At 46.2% G+C, this 22,327-nt stretch overlaps 1 protein-coding gene across 2 annotated transcripts in view; it reads left to right on the top strand.

Annotated features, from left to right (window-relative positions):
• The window catches only part of Myo5b (myosin VB), a 361,461-nt gene that overhangs the window by 280,483 nt on the left and 58,651 nt on the right, over window positions 1–22,327 (top strand). For both annotated transcript variants that reach the window (XM_029557950.1, XM_029557949.1), the window contains exons 18-22: window positions 5,611–5,722; window positions 7,842–8,053; window positions 9,936–10,092; window positions 11,828–12,067; window positions 18,370–18,603. In XM_029557950.1, the coding sequence (XP_029413810.1) occupies window positions 5,611–5,722; window positions 7,842–8,053; window positions 9,936–10,092; window positions 11,828–12,067; window positions 18,370–18,603 (955 nt within the window). The remainder of the gene's footprint in view (window positions 1–5,610; window positions 5,723–7,841; window positions 8,054–9,935; window positions 10,093–11,827; window positions 12,068–18,369; window positions 18,604–22,327) is intronic.

The raw sequence follows: 22,327 nt of genomic DNA, 5'->3' as shown, positions 1-22,327 counted from the left end.
GACAACTGGTTACAAAGACACCACACTAGTAGGTGCTAAGGTGAAGATATTTAAAATGTTTGAGAGGAGCTGGATGTGGTGGTACATACCTTTAATCCCAGCACTTGGGAAGCAGAGGTGGGGGGATCTCTGTGAGTTCAAGGCTAGCCTGGTCTACAAAGTGAGTTCCAGGCCAGCTGGGGTTACAGAGAGACTTTGTCTCAAAAAGACCTAAAACAAAAACAAAAAAATGTCTGAGAGAGACAATGGCTAAAGAAGGCTCATGGTTACTAGAGTGACACATTCATGTGCTTAAAGACCTCTACAAGGGCAGAGAGTGCTGGTACCCATGGTAGAGTCACGAGGGTGGGAGAGAGAGCCCATGGAGCAACATCCTAAGCCAGTCTGTGGTCTCACGGAGCTATCTTCTTTACAGTTGCAGTGAACCCATGTTCAAACCAGTCCTATTAAGAAATTATCCTTTTGGAAAAAGAATCACATGTTCTTTTTATTTTCTTGTAGATCTTCCCACTAGAGGAAAGGAGAGTTTCCTGAGAGGATTTTCTCACTAACCACATGGAGATCCATGGAAAAGGAAACCCATGTTTGGTTGTGGGCTATGGTGAATAATGTTTTTACAAGCCTATGCCAAGACCCCTTAGCAGACCCACGTCCCTTGGAGTATCTCCTGAGGGAATGAGTTCCTTCCCAAGGCCATGGGGCTCTCCTCAGTGGATGATTACCCTTACATAGAAACCCAGGACCCCTCTTCCCAGTTTCACTGTGCTCCCCTCTACTTGTAAAGGTGTGCTTCAAAAATGTGTTACCAAAAGGAACAGGGATATTGGGAAGAAAAGGAAAGTAATTCCAGCTTTCCAAACACTCCATGTGGTGGATTCATTGGCTCCAAGAGCCTGTGAGGCACTTTGGTGAGATGGGTGACATTCTGTCTGTTTTGCAGGTGAGAACATGGGCCATCCAGCCTAGACGTTCTCTGTAGTATAGTGCTGGCCAAGGTCAGAGCCAGGCTTCTATACTCCTGCAGTCCAAGCTCATTGAAAATTGGCCTTGTCATCTTTGCGGTCATATCTCCCCACTCATAATTTCCTTGAGCTGTGAATCTTTCAGCAGTAAGAGATTTTCAAATTAGAAGCATTTAAGGTTTTTAGCCCAGCTAAATGCTGCTTTAATGATTTCCCAGCAAAATTGCAAACTCCCAGGGAGAAATAAGAAGTGAGTACACAAATAACCACCATGCAGAACGTGAGTCAGGAGAAATGCTGAGCAGACTAAGGGGAGAGCCTACACCCAGTTTAACTGCATTGTGAGATTCAGGAAGCTCCTTGTCACGTGCATTTTTTCCCTGGATTACCTAAGTCCATCTTTCTCTATGTAGAAGTATCAGAGGAAATTATCTGTATTCAAATCTAGTAGGGGATCAGGTGTGGTGGTGCATGCCTTTAATTCTAGCACTAGGGAGGCAGAGGCAGGTAGATGTCTATGAGTTCAAGCCCAGCATGGTCTACAGAGTGAGTTTCAGGTCAGCTAAAGATGCCAGGAGACCCTGACTCAAATGCAAAACAAAAATATTAGGGCTAGGACAGAAGGACCCTAGGAAAACATCAATAATGTTAACATATGTTTAAAAATACAAAATGCTTTGCATTTAGCTGGTACTCTTACATGGTATCTGTTAAAGATGGCCAGTTACTTCACAACTAGAAAGTAGGAAAGCTTCTTCCCAGTGAGTGGAGGACAAAGGACCCTAAGACAGAGCCCTCTTGGGCTCTGGTTACTCTCTGCCTTCCCTGCTTAAGAGAGTCCATGCCTATATGAGCAGGCCCGGGAAAGATCTAGTAGCTCCCCTTTCCCTGTGCCACTACCTTTGAGAGGGCCAGTTAAAAACCTAAAAGCATAAGACAAAGTAGATCAGTGATTGCCAAGGTCTGGCACAACTGCTCAAGGGTATGAGGTTTCCTTTTGGGGTTGTGAAAATGTTCTGGAATTCAGTACTGGGAATGGTCACACAACTTTGCAAGTACACTAAAAGCTATTTTAATTGCATACTTTTAAAGGGTAAATTTTATGGTATGTAATATCTCAAAATCTTTTTCTTATAAAAAAGAACAGGCTAGAGCTAGGTATGGTAGTGCACACCTGTAATCCAGCATTTGGGAGGTGAAGGCAAAAAGAATTTGGAGCTCAAGGCCATCTTCACCTTAATATACTAAGTTCCAGGCCAGCCTAGGCTATACGATCCTTTCTCAAAAACAAAAAGGAAGAATATTTAACCAACTATATTTCAGACAGAGAGAGAAATACAGATAAGATGGAAAATGTGCTTTTGTTATTTATGGTAAAGCCTACCTCTTCCCTGAGACCTATAACTATGTTGGAAATCAAGCCAGGCTTGGTGGCACATGCCTTTAATCTCAGCACTCTGGAGGGAGAGGCAGGCGAATCTGTTAATTTGAGGCCAGCCTGGTCTACATAGGGAGTTCCAGACCAACCAGGGCTACATAGTGAGACTCTGTCTCAAAGAGAAGGGGGAGGGAGGAGAGAAGAAAAAAATAAAGAAAAAGAGGGGAAAAAGGAGGGGAGACAATCTGTTCCCTCTGCACTAACACATGAACAAGTATGAAGTAGCTGGACAATCTTCTGGCAAGGCCACCAGTAACAGAACTAGCAGGTGCTTGACCTCAGTGCATCTAATGACTTCTGAACGAAGTGCCAACAGTGTAACACTGGAGACAAGTATTCTAGACGATGCCTCTAAAGGTACAAGCCAGCCTCACTGTACAATGGCCAAGGGCTTAGAATGATGGGGATGGGCTGTGCTGACCTTCTGAGCAATTGAGACTGAAACACAAAACAGCCGTGAGTTGTGGATAGTGCTGACTCTGCCATTGCATGAGGAGGTCACAAGCATCTCTGAAAGCAGGAATGAGAATTGGAGTAGTGATGGATGTGAACCAAGGCTGCTTTACCGAGGAAGAGTAGCCCTTTGTAGAAACCTGCATTTGTTTATACACAGACCTTCTCAGAGACCAGGGGATAAAGTGAAGCCTCTCTCAAAGACTACCAAAACATGTTCAAGCAGCTCTGTTTTGTGTGGCCAGTGACCAGTGGTTATAGGTCTCTTCAGTTATGTGGAACACTGGGGGGCATCTTTACAGGGGGCCTATATTACCCTAATGAAGAGAAAAAAAATGATTTAAAAAAGCTGCAACACAGCTTCTTAAACCATTGGAAACAGTAAAAGGTTTCTGAAAATGAAATTACCAAAAATTAATACAAAATAAAATGCATGCTGAATCTGGTGTTTCTGGCAGTGTGCCTGTCACAACTTCCCTGCACCCTTGATTCTGAACACAGGACCTGAATACTTGGCAATGTGTAGTGATGACATGTACAGTAAGTACAAAGGAGCTCTGCCTGAAATACTCAACTCCTATTCTAGACTGCCATGTGTTCTAAACTGCTGTAATTTTACTATACAAAGTTTTCCGCTCTTATGCAAGCATAATGTTTTAATTATAGAAGCAAGGACTTGTAGTAGTTTCCTTCTGTCATTCCTTAGCCTACAAGTGTCAAGTTAGTATATCTTTGGATTATATTGTGTTAGGATGTTTGATTTTATATTGTGTTTAGGAAGTTTGAGTTTCTGATTTAAATTACATTAAAAAAAACACATTTGAGGGAAAGATGACTCAGTGGGTAAAGGCACTTACTGCCAAGCCTGACTACCTGCGTCTGATCACTGAGCTTGTGTAAAGGTGGAAAGAGAGAACTGACTCCTGCATGCACACACACACACACACACACACATCTTACGTCAGTGTATAAAGGTGTAAAAAATCAATAATCTTGGCTTGGGGTTAGGACAGAATTTCCAAAAATTTCTGAAATAGCCCTCAACATGTTTGCCGTTTTGCACTATGTGTTTATGTGATGCAGTATTCTCAGCATTGATGACTACATAATTAAAATATTGATCAACACTAAACAAAGAAGATCTACATCCTGCCAGTATCAAGTATACAGCCAAGATTTCTTTATTTGCAAATAAACCTATCCATCTCATTAGTATGCAAATTTGTTCAACAAATGTTGAAATTATATGTATACCAAAGCTGTTAAAATTTCTTTTTATAGATTTTTTATTCTTTGAGAATTTCATACAATGTATTTTGATCATATTTACCCCTATTCTTCCTCTAGCTCTTCACAGATCTATCTCAACCTCCATATGCCCCCCAATCTACCCACTCCAACTTTGTGTCCTCTTTTTTTAAATAATACATCAAGTCCAGTTTGTGCTGCCTATGTAATTATGGATATAGGACTGTCTACTGGAGTGTGGTCAATCTTCTAGTGGCCAAACCCTTAAAGAAAATGGACTCTCCCTCCCCAGAAATCATCAGCTGTCCTTGGGCCCTCAGTTAGGGATAAGGACTTATGAGCCCCTCCCCGCTCCATTCTAGAATGTTACTTGGCTTGATCTTGTTCGGGTCTTGTGCTGGCAACCGTAGCCACTGTCAGTTCATGAGTAGAACAGCCCTGTGATGCGCAGAAGAAACTGTATTGCTCCAGGCCTCCCCAAACTCTTGTTCTTAAAGCCTTTCCACTCCCTCTTTGGTGATGAACCCTGAGCTTGGGGAGGGGTGGGTGACATAGATGCCACATTTGTGGCTAAGTACTTCACTGACACTTTCTGTACTTTGACAGTTGTGAGTTAGCCACTGTCCATTACACAAAGAATCTTCTCTGATGAGGTCGGAGAACTGCACTAACCTATGGGTATTTAGAAACAAATTTAGAAGGCAATTAGATACTTTGTCCATTTAACAGAATAATAGTAGTAAGTTCACCCCTGGAGCCTGTGAACTCCTCAGCCATGGGTTCTTGGTCAGATTTACAGTACTACACATGTGTTTCCCCCTGTTGCACCAGCCTTTAATCCAATCAGAAAGCAATTGGTTGCCCCATAACATTCATGCCACTATTGTACCCATGGACATGTTGTATTTCTTTGATTTGTTATCAGTAAATGTTTGATGTGTATACCTGTTTAATATACTTATGTATCTGGAATCATGTAAAAATTTCTTGAATGAAAAGAACTCTTGAGTAGAAAATGTTTAAGAATCCCTGCTCTTGTGACTCTAATGAAGTATGAGTAATGTGACCTCTAGGGATCATGATGGGGTTGCTTTTACTTGCAAGCATACTTTTCTGCATTTAAACAATATATTCACAAAGAGCAGCATGAGTCCTCAAAGAAGAAGACATTTATAGAAAAGGTTGTGTCTAGGTAAGGTGCCCATATACTTCAGCAGTATAGTGAAGCCAAGGAGAGGGCTCAGTGGGTGTGAGTGGATGGAGATCCTGACTCTCTAGGAGTTGTCTCCCAAACACCCATTTTCCCTGTCCTAACTTCAGGAATCCTAATACACTGGAGTTCCCAGTGAGCTGTGGAGAGGACAAAGCTCGCCTGAGACTAGTATGCTGCTCCTAGAATGACTTTGTACAATAGCATTGACTCCATGAGACACCATCTGAGTTTACCTGTGACCAGAGTGTGGCAGAGAGTCAGGCATGTCACTTGATGCACCTTTGCTTTTCCTCCAGGTGGACTTATCATGACTTTTTCAACCGGTATCGGGTACTGGTGAAGAAGAAGGAGCTTGCCAACACAGACAAGAAGGTCATCTGCAAGTCTGTCTTGGAGAGCCTCATCAAGGTGACCCAGCCCTGTGAGGGTGTGAACTGAAGTGTGTGTGTGTGTGGGAGGCTGGGGTATGTAGCTCTATCTTCATCCCTACAAAACTGAGACAAGCCGTTTCCTGAGTCAGTGACTTGGAAAAAGAACCCCTCACCCACTTAGGCCATCTCCTGCCTACCACACATACACACAGAACACAAAATATTTGTCCAGCTCACTAGGGTATATGTAGAGGCTGCCCCTGGCTACTGCTGCTGCTGTCCCAACATCACTGACTTCTCAGAGCTGGCAGACTCAAGGGAGGCCTGATCTATACCAGGCACAGCCTCGTCATCAGAGGCAAGGGCTCTGCTACTTTCATCTTACTATTGCATAGCCAGCCTCAGCCAAGCCAGGAACTTGTTATAAATAAAGCAGAAGATTGTCAGGCCTTGGAGAAATTGTTTTAAATGAAGCAACAGATTTTGTGTTTTAATTGAAATAACCCAAAATCACATTTGAGTCTAGAGAAAAAGCAGGGCCATGAGGGGAAAATCCTTAAACATTTCAGTAGTTGCCAGAAAGTTCAGGCATTTTGGTAGAGTATAATCTATGTCTCGATAAAGGGCTAAGTCATAGAATGCACCTTTAAGTAGGTGGTAAAAAGATTTACGCTGAGTGGCTAAGATGAAACTTAGAGGGTGACAGTGTGGATAATTGAGGGTTAGGGTTGGTTAGTGAAACTCTGGTTAACTTTACTGGTTCACCCATCACTGTCTGCATTTTAACCTCTCATTTTTCATGGGTTAGAAAAATGTGTATTCAAAATCCGCCGAATTCAGTTAACATGGACCATCAGGAGTCTTCCTCCTTGGTGTCAGGCCTGGCTTCCTGGTGTATAGTGGTTCTGTTGACTGTGTGACTGTCTTTCAGTTTGTCCAGGGCCATAGTTCACACCTGGATTCCACCAAGGTTATTAACAGAACCTCCACAGATGAGGAAACTGAGGTACAAGAAGTGACTATAAAATGCCCAGGGTTGCACAGGTAACTAAGCCATAGTGCCTGGTGATCCAATGTGATTATTACTCTTCTTGGAGACAGAATACCAATTTGTGACAAGATTTCCCTGAAGATCTTGTATTTCTTCTTTATTTTCCCCCATTCCTTGGGCCACATCTTCCAGACCTAAGGCCCCCAGTAAGTGGCGAGGAGTTTAGCTGAGCCACATGTTAGCCTAGAAGAGTGCATGCTAGCTCTTCCCCTCACTAGAGTGAGTGCTGTTTGAATTTAGGAATAGAATGATCAAGAGCAAGTCAGGGATAAAAGTGGCTGTAGAAGCAGCAAGGCCAACTGCCCCCTTCTGTGAGGATGGCATGGTTGCCAGTGGATGCTGTATTAGTCTTCTCTGAGGGCTTGATGAAGGAGATGTGTGTTCTGGTGGAGTCTCCCCTGCCAGGACTGTAGGAATGCCTTCTCTTCCTTAACCTGACTTGGCTTGTCCTGAAATCCACAAGTATACCCTGAGCTTCTTTTCTGTGCTCCTGTCAGGAGTGTCCAGAGGAAAGGGTATAAAAGAATATTCCCATTCTGATTTTGTACCATTGCCCAAAAAGCCTTTGGTGGCTGGTTCCTTCCATCACCCTCCTTTGGTTCCCCACACTTTGCCCCCTCCTGGCTCTCCATTTCTCAAATATACCTGGCTGTTGTCACCACAGAATGCTGGTATCTGCTCTGCTCTTCTGAAATGCCCCATCTCTGTACTTACCTTCTACATCTATCCCTTGAGTTCATGCAGGTCTTTTGACTTCATCCACAGACATACCTGCTTTGACCATCCTTTTTGAACATTGCCCATTTCGTTTTCTTGCTAATCCTCACCACTCCATGAAAACAGAATATCTCATTTGCTTATTTATCTGTCCTCCTCATGATCTTGGCTCTTTGAGGGCAGGTATGTTGCTTATGGCCACGTCCTGGATACTGAGCCCATAACAAGGACTCAAGTCGTTGAATGAGTACTGAGAGTCTATGTGTACCCACTGGGTGGGGGGCAGACGGTACACATGCAATCTGGCAAATATGTCTGCCCTGGAAGCACTGCTGTGCTACTCACAGCTCACTGATGACCAACCAGTTCCCTTTTGTACCTTGTAAAGGATCCAGACAAGTTCCAGTTTGGTCGTACCAAGATCTTCTTCCGGGCAGGCCAGGTGGCCTATCTGGAGAAGCTGCGGGCAGACAAGTTCCGGGCAGCCACCATCATGATCCAGAAGACCGTCAGGGGTTGGCTGCAGAAAGTGAAGTACCGCAGGCTGAAGGCAGCTACCTTAACCCTACAAAGGTTCTGCCGGGGATTCCTGGCACGCAGGTGAGCTATGCAGAGATAGCTAGGGCCAGGGGGAAGGGGAGGGCCTCTTGTCTGTACTTCCAGTGCCTCCTCTTGGGCCTGTCTACTTCTTGACTTGCTCCCAGTGACTACGCACAGCTCTCTAATTCCTTTCTTGCTTCAGGAAGCATGTCCAGTTCCCATGTCTTCTGGTACCCCCATCTGTCTCCAGTCCACCAGCACTAACCTAGAACCAACTAGTTTTAATGCAAATCAACTATTTTTCCTTTGCCTGAACCCCAAAGTAAACATGATTTCTTTTAGGAAAAGAGAGAAATCTAGTTAACTTGCACATAACCTCATTATTTATACCAGGAATTTCATGATCCCTTGGAAGCTGGTGACTGGGGCTGGAAAGGTCTGGGAAAACCCTTCTATATATTACTTCTGCACTGAGCCAGCATAGAGAGAATGTGTCCCACCTGCTACCTTGCAGCAGAGCCAAGACACCAGTCAGGCTCACCTCCCTACCCAGTGCCCATGCAAAGGGAAGTACTGTCGCCATTCCTGACTGCTATCCCTGGGCTGATGAGTGTGGGAGTAGCAAGAGCTATCGCCAGTGATGCCAGTGTGAAAGCCATAGTCTCCAGTGAGAGATGAGATGCCAGCCTCTCCCAGACCTCTACACAGTTTGTCAGGTTAAGCCCCTAGTCCTCCTCACAGCCAGTAGTCTCTTCAAATGGGAATTCCCCCAGAGAAGTGACAGAAATTGCCATGAAGTCTTGTGTTTCGTAGTTTCTCAGGTGGCTGCTCAAGAAACACAGACCACAACTCTAAGCTCCAAGCAGGTGTCTTTCATGGTAAAGGCGGAGGTACTGCTCCTGGCTCATGTGCTTACCACAGGCTGTTTATTCACACATGACAAGAGATGGTTCATACCATGTCACCTCTTAAACTGTTGAGACAAGCTCCAGAACCAAAGGTGGAGATGGAAGGACAGCAGGATTAACTCTGAATGATCCTACGTGATACCTGCCCACTAGTCCCACATTTATATGGCCACTGAAGCAAGGGGCGCTAGCTTGAGCCCCATCTCCCACCCCAGTGGTGATGCAACGGAGCAGGCTGCATTCTCTGTGCAGGAAGCATGTGGTCCAGGGAATAGGCAAGGCCTCATGCAAAGAAAAGACAGGTAGGCTAGGGAATCTTGCATCCCAGCAAGCTGGTAGTAGGTGACCTACGAGGGTCAGTTCCTCTTCCATGGCTGTGTTAAGGAATTACTGATGCCAGCATTTGGCATTTTGAGCCTCTCACTAGAAAAGCTCTTAAGGGTAGGAAGTGTCCATCTGACTCTCTCTCTCTCTCTCTCTCTCTCTCTCTCTCTCTCTCTCTCTCACTGAGACAGGTAGTGTATGAAAGTGAGAGAGGGTAGGAAGTTCTAGGGAAATGAGAAAATAGGGGCCTAAGGATGTTTTTTCATCCAGCAAGTATTTGCTCTGCCCCAGCACTGCCAGGCCCTGAACTAGATACAAAAGTTCAGGGTAATTGAAATGCAACCCAAGGTATCTCTGAGCCTGGAAAGGCACAGAGGGAAACAGCAGTGTGAGCCCTTGAAGAATGAGAGGTACTGAAGCTACACTCACAGAGGGTACCCGGTGCCAGGAACAGTCTGGAGAGGGTAATGGGGGCTCATATCTAGTCTGAGGCTAACACTGGTGGAAAGACCTTTCACAAGGGGAAAGCTGACTCTGCTGTTTAGAGCCTGAATGTCAAGTGCCTAAGGCATCATTACATTTAGGAAGGTTGGCATGAGTCAGCCTTGGGAGGGGTTTCCAGCCAGGGCCACAGAAGGAAGTCTTCATGACTGATTCAGCTGTCCAGTGCCCTTTCCCTGGTGCCACCCATGCTCTCTTACACCCCCCAGGCTGGCTGAGCACCTGCGGAGGACACGTGCAGCCATGGTGTTCCAGAAGCAGTTCCGCATGCGGAGAGCTCGCCTGGCCTACCAGAGGGTCTGCAGGGCTGCCATCATCATTCAGTCCTTCACTCGGGCCATGTTTGTGCGCAGAAACTACCGCCAGGTGAGTAGTCACAATGGGACTTACAGATCATATAGATTCAACTGTTCCAGCATGAGCATTTGCTGAGTCCTCCCATCTTCTAAGTATGTCTACAGCTTTGTCCTTGACAATTTCATCCATGTATATATATAATCCACTCATTATTCTACCTGCCCTTACCTTCCTCTTACCCCACCAGCCTCCTCCTTCCTCTCACCAAGTCCCCATCCCACTTTCATGTCTTTTTGTATTGTTTTTCCTTTTGCTTTGTGACCCACTGGGTTCCATGAGCATTGCTAATATGAGTGTCCTGTTTAATGCTGAGCATTCAACAGTCACTTATTCTCAGCACCTTAACCAGTCATGAGTCTCCACATTATCCACAGTTGGCTTCTTTGATCAAGGCTTAGGACAACACTAGTCTATGGTTATAAACATAAATATTTAGGAGACAGTGTGACAACATGTCCATTTAGCAAAACAAAAGTAATAAGTTCATCCCTAATGCCTATGACCAAGTCATGGGCCTTTAACTAGTTCCTCCCTGAATCCTTTCCAAAGTCCCAAGAGGAAGGAAAGTTGTGTGTCATCCATACTCCTATGACACCTGAACTTCCCAGAGAAGTTGGGTATCCTGCCTAAAGGTACACATCAGCCAGCAGCAGAACCTGGTCACCGGGATGGGCTCATTCATACCCAAGAGCAGGAGGGTATGCTAGGCATCAGCAAGTGCATGCCTTCCCTGAGCAGATAAGAAGTTGTAGCCCAAGAGTTGGGGGTGGGGGTCAGGGGCAGACTATGCCCTCCTCCCTACAGGCCATTGTTCCTTGCATTATCCCAGTCAAGCTAAAATCCTTGGCTAGGTAGCCCTAAATCAGGACTCACTCATTCACCCAAGTAGCACTGTGCAACTAAAGGGCAATGTTAACTTGAAGATGAATAGGAAGGAAATACACAAAATGAACATGTCCCTTCTGTGATCAAAGACTTTACAGTTTTCTAGATACAAAAAATAAAGCAAGAAAATAGTGGTGTAAAAGCAGGCACAGTCAGATATCAGGGCAGGATGCTTTTGATATAATATGTGAGGGATAGACCAGTAGGTTCAATAAATTTCCGGAGAGATTGATAAAATCTGTGTCATGACACCATGGAAGGAGCAGGTGATGTTTTGGAGGTAACCAGCAGGGGGCAATGTGCAGATCAGCTCTAGGTTTGACTCCCAGCTCTGTCTCATAGCCCTGACACCGAGCATGCTAATCTCTCAACATGTTTGTTTATTCATTATACAAACATTTATTTTGGGAAGTTTTAAGGCAAGGACAATGATGCTCTAATTTCCTCATTGTTTTTTACCTTTGTAGAAAAACTCAGGAAGTGTACGCCCATCAGAAGCCCTCACTGGAGTATTCCCCCTTCACCGTTCAGCTTCCCTAAACCAGGACCAGAACCATTGCCTCTGTCCAATGGAAAGAAAGCAACAGAATAGTCAGCAGGTTACCCGCATCTCATAGCTTTTTAGACTGTAGTGTCCTATTAGTAAAACAAAGCTAGAAACAGTGGCTTCCCTGTGAGCACATGGGCTTCAGAACCTACCTAAAACTTGCCATCAAACCTCAGGAGTTAGGGGACACATGCCGTGTACCTCCTAAACCCAAGGCCAGCCTTGGCTTTCACCTCCAGGTGGTTACAGAAGCTATGCTTGTTCCCACCCTACTGTTCAAACCTACAGGCTGTGTGTGCTCATCCTCACCAGGTCCTCATGGAGCACAAAGCCACCATTATCCAGAAGTACACCCGGGGCTGGATGGCACGCAGACGATTCCAGCACCAGCGGGATGCAGCCATTGTCATCCAGTGTGCCTTCCGGAGGCTCAAGGCCAAGCAGGAGCTGAAGGCCCTCAAGATCGAGGCCCGCTCTGCGGAACATCTGAAACGCCTCAACGTGGGCATGGAGAACAAGGTGGTACAACTACAGCGGAAGATTGATGACCAGGTCAGCACTAGGAGCTTCCTGTCCAGGTGTTGGGGCTGATAGGATGCCAGGGTCATGCTTGAGAGGAAGCTGCGGGTACCACAGGCTTCAGGGAGTATTTCTCAGGTACCTTGGCATGAAGAACAGCATCTTCTACCCCAAAGATGGCCAGGTCGTAATCCCTGGGATCAGTGAATGTTACCTCACATGGCAAAAGGGGCTTTGAAAGGGTATTTAAGTTAAGGATGTTGAGATGGGAAGATGATCCTGGATTGCCCATGTAGACCCCATGGGATCACAAGGATCATAAAATCTTACTCTTATAGAGCAAGAGTCTGAGGAGGAAAGCTAAAGACAGGATCAAGTAGCAGGATGCAGGCCAGAGAGTCAGTGAAGTCTGTTCTCCCCCAGGGTTCCAAACACCACAGTCCTGTTGGACTTCTGCCCTCCAGAACTGTAAAGTAATAGCTTATGCTGTTTGGGACCACCCAACATGTAGTAATTGTTTATACATTGACCCAGAGTCCTGTGGTTCTGCCCTAAAGATGCTGGTGTTTACTGAGGGTCCCTGTGTACCCACACCTACTTCTCCATATGTATGACAGTTCCCGTTAGGTACATGCTAACATCTTTGACACTCCTATTGTGTTGTTTCAGTTTTTAACTGACTGCCCTGACTACCTTTCCGTATCAGCCAGTTACTTAATAAGTTATTGATAAGTCCTGTGAGGACAGGATTCTGTGTAAGATACAAGAGCTCCAAGACAAGCACAGGACACTGGCTCCTTCTTTGGGGTCACACAGACCCAGGGTAGTGTACAAGCTGGAAAGATGAGGCTCACACATGCACCCTAAGTACCTACTCTTCGGGTGACTTTCAGGTGACCCAAGTGGCTGCCCCCTCATCCCCTCAGAAGAACTTTGGTCCCTGACTGTGTCAGATGTTCTGTTAGGCTCCAAACAGGGATGACTGTGGCAAAGGCTGAATGCTGTACTATGGGGACAAATCTTTTTAGAACAGAGCCAACAACCTGGCTTCTCCTTGTGATTTTCTAAGTACTTGTAGCCTGTGGTAGGTGTTTTGTATTCACTCCCATATGATCTTTACATGATTTCGTGAGTTTTTTTGGAAGGTGAGGAGATTATAGATCAGGAACATCAAATATCTTGGGAAAAACCACAGAATTAAAAAATCTAGACCCAACCCCAGGTCTCACCCCAAGCCACAATGAGGGAGGTTCTGATTTCTTAACCCCCAAATATTACTAACATGCTGGTCCTGTCCTATGTGCTGTTGCTACTAAGTTGGGCTCCTACTAAAAGGAAAGATTCACTGTCACAGGACTTGGGCAATGTCAAAGTGTCCACAGGACCATGTTCCAAAATAGCAAGGGAGAAAAAGGATGCAGTCTGTGTATCGTGTTGGGTACGAGGAAGAGAAGCTTAGAAGTAGGGTAATCAGTCATGGCCTTGAAGGTCACTTGGTCTTAATGTACCTATTTTATGCTGAGAATGTGTGAAGCTTCTTATGACCTCAGAGAGCAGGAAAATAAATGAAGTATTTTTGTTTTAATTTTTTAAGATAAGCTCTCATGTAGCCCAGGCTAGCCTGAAACTTGATGTGTAAACAAAGATGACCTTGAATTTCTGATCTTCTTGTCTGTAGCTTCGGAGGGTGAGAATCACAGGTATGAGCTATCAGGCTCATATCAGTTTTATGGAGTGCTGTGGACCAAACCCAGGACTTGGGGCATGCAACACAAGCACTCTGCCAACTGAGCTACATCCTCAGCTAAATGAGCCACTTTATATCTAAGCCAGTGGCCCCAAACGAGATCTCCAAAGTGGAGACAGGCGACAGTAGAATGCCCTGCCTCCCTTCTCTATGGAAAGACCAGGCTTTCTGAGAACTGTTGGTGCCCTGGATATGTGTTTGAGGAGCTCTCTGGAGTGCTGGCTTGGCTCCTTAGTGGGAAAAAATAGTCCTCCCAGGTGTGGGTGTTGGATAATCAGTCCCTGCCCTGTTCAGCCTGTGGTGATACAGCAAACGAGGGAGGCAGGGACTAAGAAAGAGTCTGCTCTTGGGCATTTGGAAAACTCAAACTGAAGAGCACCAGTGCTCACTGTTCCTATCAGGGCTGTCAGTGACTGGCTAGAGACCACCCTCACAGCCAGTTAGGCACATATTGCAGTCAGAGGGACGAGGAAAATGGGTCTACTGTCTCTTCTAGGAACCTGTGTGTTGCAGGCTACGCCAGCCCTGGAGTCAAACAGGGCTCTGAGTCAGCCTCGCTGATGGCTGACGTTGACTCCAAAGGATAAAAATAAATCTAGTATTTCACACCCCACGTGCTTGAACATCAAAGAGAAGCAGATTTGAAAGGCCTATTTTTAAAAAGAGCTTTTTGCCTTAAGCTTCCTGCTTGACATCTGTGAGCAGTGGCAGGCGTTGCCACCCTGGGCAAGGTGCCCTGCACACAGCAGGTGATCAGAGACACATGAGACCTTTCTCACATTATTCACCATGTGGCCTGTATACTATGTACTATTGCCATCTATTAACTCATTGATTCCCCACCACACCATGTGAGATAAATGATACTATTTTGCTCATTATAAAGATGAGTACACTGGGGACACAGTGAGGGCAAGTAGCGTGCTTGAGATCACACAGCAGTAAGTAGCCTGACTGGGATTGAAACTTGGTAGACTGGTTTCGCGTATGTTTTGCCACCTCTCACCAGATTGTTAGATCTCTCCCATAGGGAGACTTCTTGGGACATGTAAGGAATGCTCTTCAGTCCAAAAGAGATTCCAACCTTGGCTTGGAGTCATGCTCATACAAGTAGCAAGTGACACCTGTGGTGGAACGGATCTTCAGCACACTTCACCTCCTGTACTGTAGAGGTGCTCATTTAGCACTGTCTCCTGAAAGGCAGGGCTAGTTGGGAAGTGAGTGAATGTCTTGTTCTCCTCTAATTCCTGGAGATAATCCAGACAGCTGCTCTCTAGAGTCCTTAAGCCAGAAGGAAAAGATGTACATTGCCAGGGACACCAGAGGTAGAGGGTCCCAAGTCTCTTGCCAGAGCAGCATGGTGTAGGAAACAAAGTCCCATGCAGAGAACTGGATTCTGCTTACTGGCTTGTTCCCCTGGCCCCTGCTCAGCCTGCTTTCTTATGCAACACAGGCCCACCTGCCCAGGGGTGGCACCACCAACAGTGAGTTGCCCCCCTCCCCTCCCACATCACTCAACAATCAAGAAGATGCCCTATAGCCATGGCCATAGGCCAGCTCAATAGAGGCAATTCCCCAGTTGAGGCTCCTTCAACTCAGATGTGTCAAGTTGACACTAAAGCTATCCAGCACACCTTTACATCAGTTTGATTCAGGATAGTTAAAGTTAATAGCTATTCAGTAAATGTTACATTAGTCCATATTTTGTCATTGCTCAGAGTATCCATACACATTTGAGAAACAGCCTGTTATAAGTTACAGCTCTGGGGGCTTTCTGTGTCTTGTTTTCGCATCTATGAAATATGTGAGAGCTGTTGATCACGTTCATGAGTGTGATGTTTGTCAGGCACAAATGATGTGCAATGCCCAACACAGTATGAGCGCCCATCCACAGTGGGTTGTAGGACGTGTTGATTTTACCATACAGATTCTTGTAGTGATTTGTTCACCTCCCACGCCAGCCTCCGTCTGACTGGGAACAAAGCTGTATACTATTCTGTAGATTGTTCACTGAATGAGAGTGCCTGGGGACAGTGGGGCCAAAATTCAGCTGCTACCAGCTTACCTGCCTATGGTCCATAGTGCTGTCCTGAGGAAGGGCCATCCTTCCTTTAAAGTTCTGTATCCCAGGGCTGTGTTCAGCCCCAGGGGAAGCTCAGGGCTTCAGCCCCTTTATGGAGAGTGCTTTCCTCTGATTATTCAAGGGTACTGCACAGGCCAACAGAAGCTCTGGAATTTCTCATTTCAGAAATGGGTAGAGGTCTTCCCCCTCCTACTCTAAACACATTTAAAATATAGAAATGATCTTGCTTGACCAAGTCTTACAGAAGAAAGGTGAGATTTTTTAGAAAAAAGGCAACAGAGCAGGCAACAGAGACTCAAGTTATCTTCCCTGACAGGTACCTTGTTACCCATGGACTGCAGGTCTGTGCACTTTAGCAGGAGGGTCAGAATGAGTATGTTATATGAAAATGTGATGACCCCATCCAAAGAGAACAAGGGCTTGTCTAGAAATCTCTTAGGCTTCCTCCTAGCACAAACCAGCTCCATACCAGGAAACAGCCTTCACTGGCACAGGACAGGGTGGCCAAGTCTACGTGTGGTCCTGGCCTGGGTGGCTCTGGTGAGCTCAGTTTACACTGAAGGGAGTGTTTCTGGGAGTTGGTGAGGAAGGGAGCCCCCATTCATACCATGTCCTGTGCCAGGCTCAGCTTTATACCAATGAGTCCTACAGGTATGATTAGCAGGAAACTCAGAACACTTCTGGGAACTTCTGTTCTGAAGTCATATGTCCAGGATATTAAACGTACAGCCTCAGGAAGCCAGGGATGAGTGTGTTTGGGCAGCAACGTCAATGAGAAGGTGGGGACTGGCAGAAGAAGAGGCTTCTGGGACTCCATAGAGAGCACTGGCCAATGAGGCTCACTGATTGTGCCAGGTACCACACAAGCACTTTGTCCACCACATCTTGGTAATGACCTTCTGAGGTGGGAGTTCCTCTTGTCTCTAAGATAAGAAGAGGAAACTGAGCCATAGAAAGTGAGTGACAGGATCAGATATTCAGAAGGGTCAAGGACAGAGCTGAGCTCAGGCACAGGTCTGTCAGCTTCAGATACCTTCTTCCCCAGCGTGGGAGTCAGCTCTCAGGAAGCATCAAGAGTGGGAAAGCTGGGCCTCCCAGATACATCACACACTGGTCAGCATTTCAAGGTGTCGTCTTTCACCATAGCAAGATGGGATGAGCCTGCACCCCCTGCTGCCACCTCCATCCATGCCTCTGCATATGCCAACCAGTTCCACTTAGGGACTTCAGTCAGTCTTCCTCTCCACCCTTGCTGATCTAACCCAAGCCAAGCCAGTGGGAGGTGACAGCTGGCCTGAGCTCACTGACATTCCAGAGTAGATTTGAAGTTGGTGAGTAGCCAGTCCAGTGTGCCTTCTACCTGTGCAGAGACCCTCTGCCTTCAGTATAGACCCAGACCCTGCAGTCGAGTCACAGAGGTGTTGGTCTTTCTATAGATACTATTTAACTGGATTCTGTCTTGATTCTTGGGTAAGGCTAACTGTAAGGCCAGATGTAGGGAGCAGAAGACTGTACCAGGAGCTTGTACACAGTGTGGGGGAATCTTGCCCCAGCTGTCTGCACACAGGGAATGCACTGCTTGAAAGCTCAAAAGAGTCCTGCAGTCCCATGGTGCTATACAGGCTCCAAGAGTTTTTCTTTAAGTGTTCCTCACTACTTTCTGTGAAGTTGAATTTCTGCTGCAAATTAATCATTGGTTTCTGATGCCCTGGCTCATTGGCATTTTAGCCAATAGCTCTGTTCCACTTGGAGCTCCTGCAGAGCCCAGCAATGAAGAATAAGCAATGACTGTTTGCTGCTTACCTGCTTATTCAAAGAGCCCTTCTTCCTCCTCCCCATTTCCGCCTACCATCACTCTCAACTCTCCCAGCCCCAATTTCTACCCATAATTTACAATGAACTGGACCCTGGTAGTAGATTCTTAGGGACTGATGCACACAAGGTAAATACATGAGTAGGCTGCTGATGTGGTACACATTCTGTAGGTGGGTTTTGTCAGGAATCAGTCTCTCCAGTCGGAGTTGCATGGTGTAAGCCATGTAGACAGGTGTCAAGAGAGACCTTCAGGCCCATTAGAGGGCCTCTTGGAAGAGGAGATGCTGAAGGGTCCTTTGTCTCTGAGTCAGGGATTAGGTTGCAGCTCTTTGTGCCAGTGAGTCCAAGGGCAAGGGGGCTCAGTGTGAGAAGGCAGGGAACCCTAAAAAGCCAAGACTGCAGATCCAGGGAGCTGCCTGTATTATTCCTGCAGCCGCTAGCCTCTACTCTGCAAATGCTAATATACTCTGCTTGCACTGTTTCCATGTCAGTGTTGCTGTTTTGTGTCTCCTGCTACATCTGGATTTGCAACAGAGGCTTAAAATATTAGGGAAGTGGCAGGGGAGCACTTGGGCATGTAATGATCAGGAAGCTTAATTCTGCCCTGGAAGTCTTTCTGATAGCCTTCATGCCTTTTCCTGGCCTAGTAACTCTCTCTCCCTTCTCCCGGTTTGCTGATGTTTTCTACAGAACAAAGAGTTCAAGACCCTATCAGAGCAGCTGTCTGTGGTCACCTCCACACACACCATGGAGGTGGAGAGGCTGAAGAAGGAGTTGGCACATTACCAGCAGAGCCAGGGGGCTGATACCAGCCTGCAGCTGCAGGAGGAAGTGCAGAGCCTGCGCATTGAGCTGCAGAAGGCTCATTCAGAGCGCAAGGTCCTGGAGGACACCCACAGCAGGGAGAAGGACGAGCTGAGAAAGGTATGTATGTATGACCCAGAAGGGCAGAGCTGGTCCAGGGCTGACTGATGAAGCATCTTTAGGAGACTTTTTCTCATGCTGGAAAATTGCCCTGCTCTACTGTGGCTTGTGTCCACAGACCAGCCATCTTTCTGCACTTAAAAGTGGCCATGCTACTCACTGAACAAGTGTTGACTGAGCTTCTGACCTTAGCTAGGCTCTGTGGCATCTCTTGGGATGGCACACAGTGTCTGTCTTTGCTCAACTTTCTTAACATCTAGAGTTGGTTCCCAGGTCAATTCTGCACCCTAGTCCTTGGTGAGAAAGGTGTTGACAGGTGGTGGCTCTTTGGGGCTTACAGCAGCCTGTAGACATCACTATCCACCATGTTTTGGGAAGTTTCTCAAGTTTGTGTTGTGGGTTCCAGCTTGACTTTCCCAGTTTAGTTGGTAAGACTTACCCCGACTCTATGAACTAGGACTTCCTGGGGTTGCTCCCACTGCTGCAGACACCCAGCTGCAAAGAATCCCTTCTGTGCTCCCAAGATAGCTCTTCCAACTGGAAAAGTTCCACAGTGCCCCTGGAGAGCTCTCTGTGGATTGAGAACACCACTTTTCTCCCCCACCCCCATCTCTACAGTGACCCCAAGCCAGAGAAAAGATGGTACATTGCTCACATGCTTCGTTTCAGCCCACCATGTGGAGTTATAGGGGTTGGGAACCTGGAGAGGGAGAAAGTCAGTGTTGGATAGTTCTGGAAGAAAATCTCTGAAATTGGGACAGACTAAACATGGGCACAGCAAGGGCCTGGGACAGACGCTGGAAAAGCGACCATTATCTCAGGTATGTGCAGAAACTCTGCTGGCCCTGGTACCCTTATGTAGCATGTGTGCACGTAAAAGTTGGTCCAGATGGTCTCTACAGCTCCTTCTAGATTTGAACTGGCCAATGTCATGAGAATGTGTCTGGTTTCTAGAAGGAGCAGAGACCTTCAGACCTGCTCTGTAGTCCTTTGCTCTTCCACTATCCTGCTTCCTTTCCTGGCCTCAGCTCTCATAACTGAGAACCATGCAGACTCAGTTTGATGAAAGCCTGCAGAGCCAGCTCCTGCTGGGCTTTCTTACAGCTGTCTCCGTTTCAGACAGAACTTCAGCAATGTTGACCACTGCTAACACCAGCTTATAGGGACTACCTGGGCCAGAGTTGGGATCCAGAGGGAAATGAGGTCCAGAGGAAAATCAGTTGTAGGACTTAAAAATACAGGCATCCCACCAATAAAAGGTCATTAGGAAAGTCTCCATCCAGATAAACCACCTGCCAGCATACCCAGCACCAGGCCCAAAGAGGACTTCCTGGGATAAAAAGTGTGCTACAAGGAAACTTGTCAAAATAGGGCTATAATCCTGCAACCTACAAAACATGGGCTTCTGTGTTTTTCCTCTGTTGGCATGTGGAGCAAATGTATGAATATGACCTTTTATGTGATTAAATAACAAGAAGGTGGAATTCAAAGGCAGAAGAGGTCACAACTAAAACTGGAAGTGAGAACAGTGACTCTGGGAGAATATGATGTCACCATCCTGCATGTGCACCCCAGACAGATCAGACACCTAGGAGGCAGTTCACCCAGTAGATCCTCAAAACAAGGGTCTCTCTGATCTTTGCCCCCATGGGAGCATGTGACTTGTCACCTTCCCTTTCCTGCTTCTTACTGAAAATTGTGGTTTGGGGACTCAAAACACTTAAAATACCTGGGTTTCCATCCAAAGGAATGAGTTTATCAAATGAAACTTCCTTCGTAGAGCAAAACAAGAAAGAAAGAAAAAATCAAGAACCCCACAGGGAGGGGAAGCAGTAGGAGCAAAAGTAGGGCAGAGACTGCTTTCCCTTACTCCAAAAAGAAGCAGTCTCAGGTTAGCAACCCTCAGAAGACACCAGCATGATGTGATCCATTAAGTAGAATGGTCCACTCTTTCCAGGAAATGGGAAACATGAATGCAGACATTTTTCCTTCTCTGTGGTCCATAGAGCCTTATATTCCAGGGGTCAAGGGGTGAGCTGGATGTCTGTTTCTGTTCTAGTCTCTGCCTAACCAGGGTTTAATATTTAGCAAAGGCATTGTGTCCAGTCTTAACAAATGTTAAATAATCAGACAGTTGGTTTCCTTCTGGTCATGTCCAGGGGCTTGCTCCACAGTGAGTGAGATTGATGAGACCAGCAAAGCACAGGGAGGGAGCTGATTGCTGGTAGATGCTTAATTAATAGGTTTGATGTTTCTTTCAGCAAAAGCTATAAATGTTACATTGAAACTGGCATTCTGGAACACTTTGGACTGCCACCCCTGATGACTTTACCTGGCAGGCCACATGGTTGTGCTGGTCTTGGCCTTTGGGAATCAGGAATTCATCTCTGTGTCTACAGAACACAGGGCAGGTCATGTTATACCCAGCCATATCCTTTTCTACTGAAGGGAGCATCATTTTATCTGCTCCATAGAGTAGTCCTCACTACTTCCCTTTTGTTCCTTCTTAAAGCCTTAGTACCCTCCATGACTGCCTTTGTGCAACTGTGCTGTTTTGTGTGACCTTGCTGTTTCAAAGGGAGGTGACTCCTAGGGCTGCCCTTGGCATGGATGCAATATCTTTTAATCCACAATGTGCTCTGAAGGTTGTGTGGTGGCTAACACAGACTCCAGCTTGGTACAGGTTTACAGGAAATGAGGAAGAGTGACCTACTGCCAGCTGCCTGTTCCCAAGGCATCCTTGGCACTTTGCAGGTGTTTAACGGGCCCAATCCACAAGTTCTCAGGCTGGTGGGTCAAGTTGTATGTTGTTTCATGTCATCAGTCATAAAACTAGATTGTTTCCCTGGCATGGTTCCAGTACAAAAGTCTTAGGTTTGAGATTTTACTGAATGGGAGTAGAAGGCCCTGGCTTGGGTGAGTACAGGGCTTTCATGTGTGGAGCTGTCTCATGATGCAGCACAGGGACTCTTGGGCCAGCCAACCTCAGAGTTGTATTCTCATTGGCTCAGGTTCTGTGGTTCATAAAGAGACTGACGGTTATTAGAAAGGGCTTTATCCATCTCTGTGGAAGATGGGTCTCATTGCGGAATGACAGACGATGTAGTCGTTCATGAACAGGTGTTTATTGAGTATCTCACATATTAGACACTGTTTTATACAGTGGGGCAAAAATAGCAATGAAAAGCGTCCTTCTCATTGATGGAAGCAGAAGGTATAGGCAGGAGTCCACCTGAGATTGTCCATCATGTGCTTTTGTAAAGAAGAAAGTTGACCAAAGACTGGGGATAGAAGGGTGTGGTTCATTTGTGACAGCCAAAGGTGCCCTCTTTAAGAAGATGCCTGAGATGAGAGAGTTAGCTGTTAGTGAAGACTTCTAGTGGCCAATGTTGAGCAGCCAGGAGGCGGGTATACTAATGATTTGTCAGAAAGGCGGGGGTCAGATTGGGGAGCACTTTCTGACATCAGGGATAGCTACTGCCTGTGAAACCTCCAGAGATAAGCAACTGCCTTCCACACTGAAGGTTCTATGAGCTTCAGAATGAATTGAAACACATCTCCTGGACCATTTTGGAGATGTGAATTCTAGTTATTATTTCAAATTTGCCACTTTTGTGTTAACATTCCACCTCCTAGATACACGTGTGTGTGTGTGTGTGTGTGTGTGTGTGTGTGTGTGTGTGTGTGTGGATGAGAGTATATTTTTGGGGAGACATTTCTCTCT

The sequence above is a fragment of the Nannospalax galili genome, unplaced genomic scaffold (assembly GCF_000622305.1).
Source record: "Nannospalax galili isolate Female #2095 unplaced genomic scaffold, S.galili_v1.0 scaffold1228, whole genome shotgun sequence".
In the NCBI taxonomy this organism is placed as follows: Eukaryota; Metazoa; Chordata; class Mammalia; order Rodentia; family Spalacidae; genus Nannospalax; species Nannospalax galili.
Note: the sequence above shows the minus strand (reverse complement) of the source record. Positions and strands in the feature narration are given on the sequence as shown.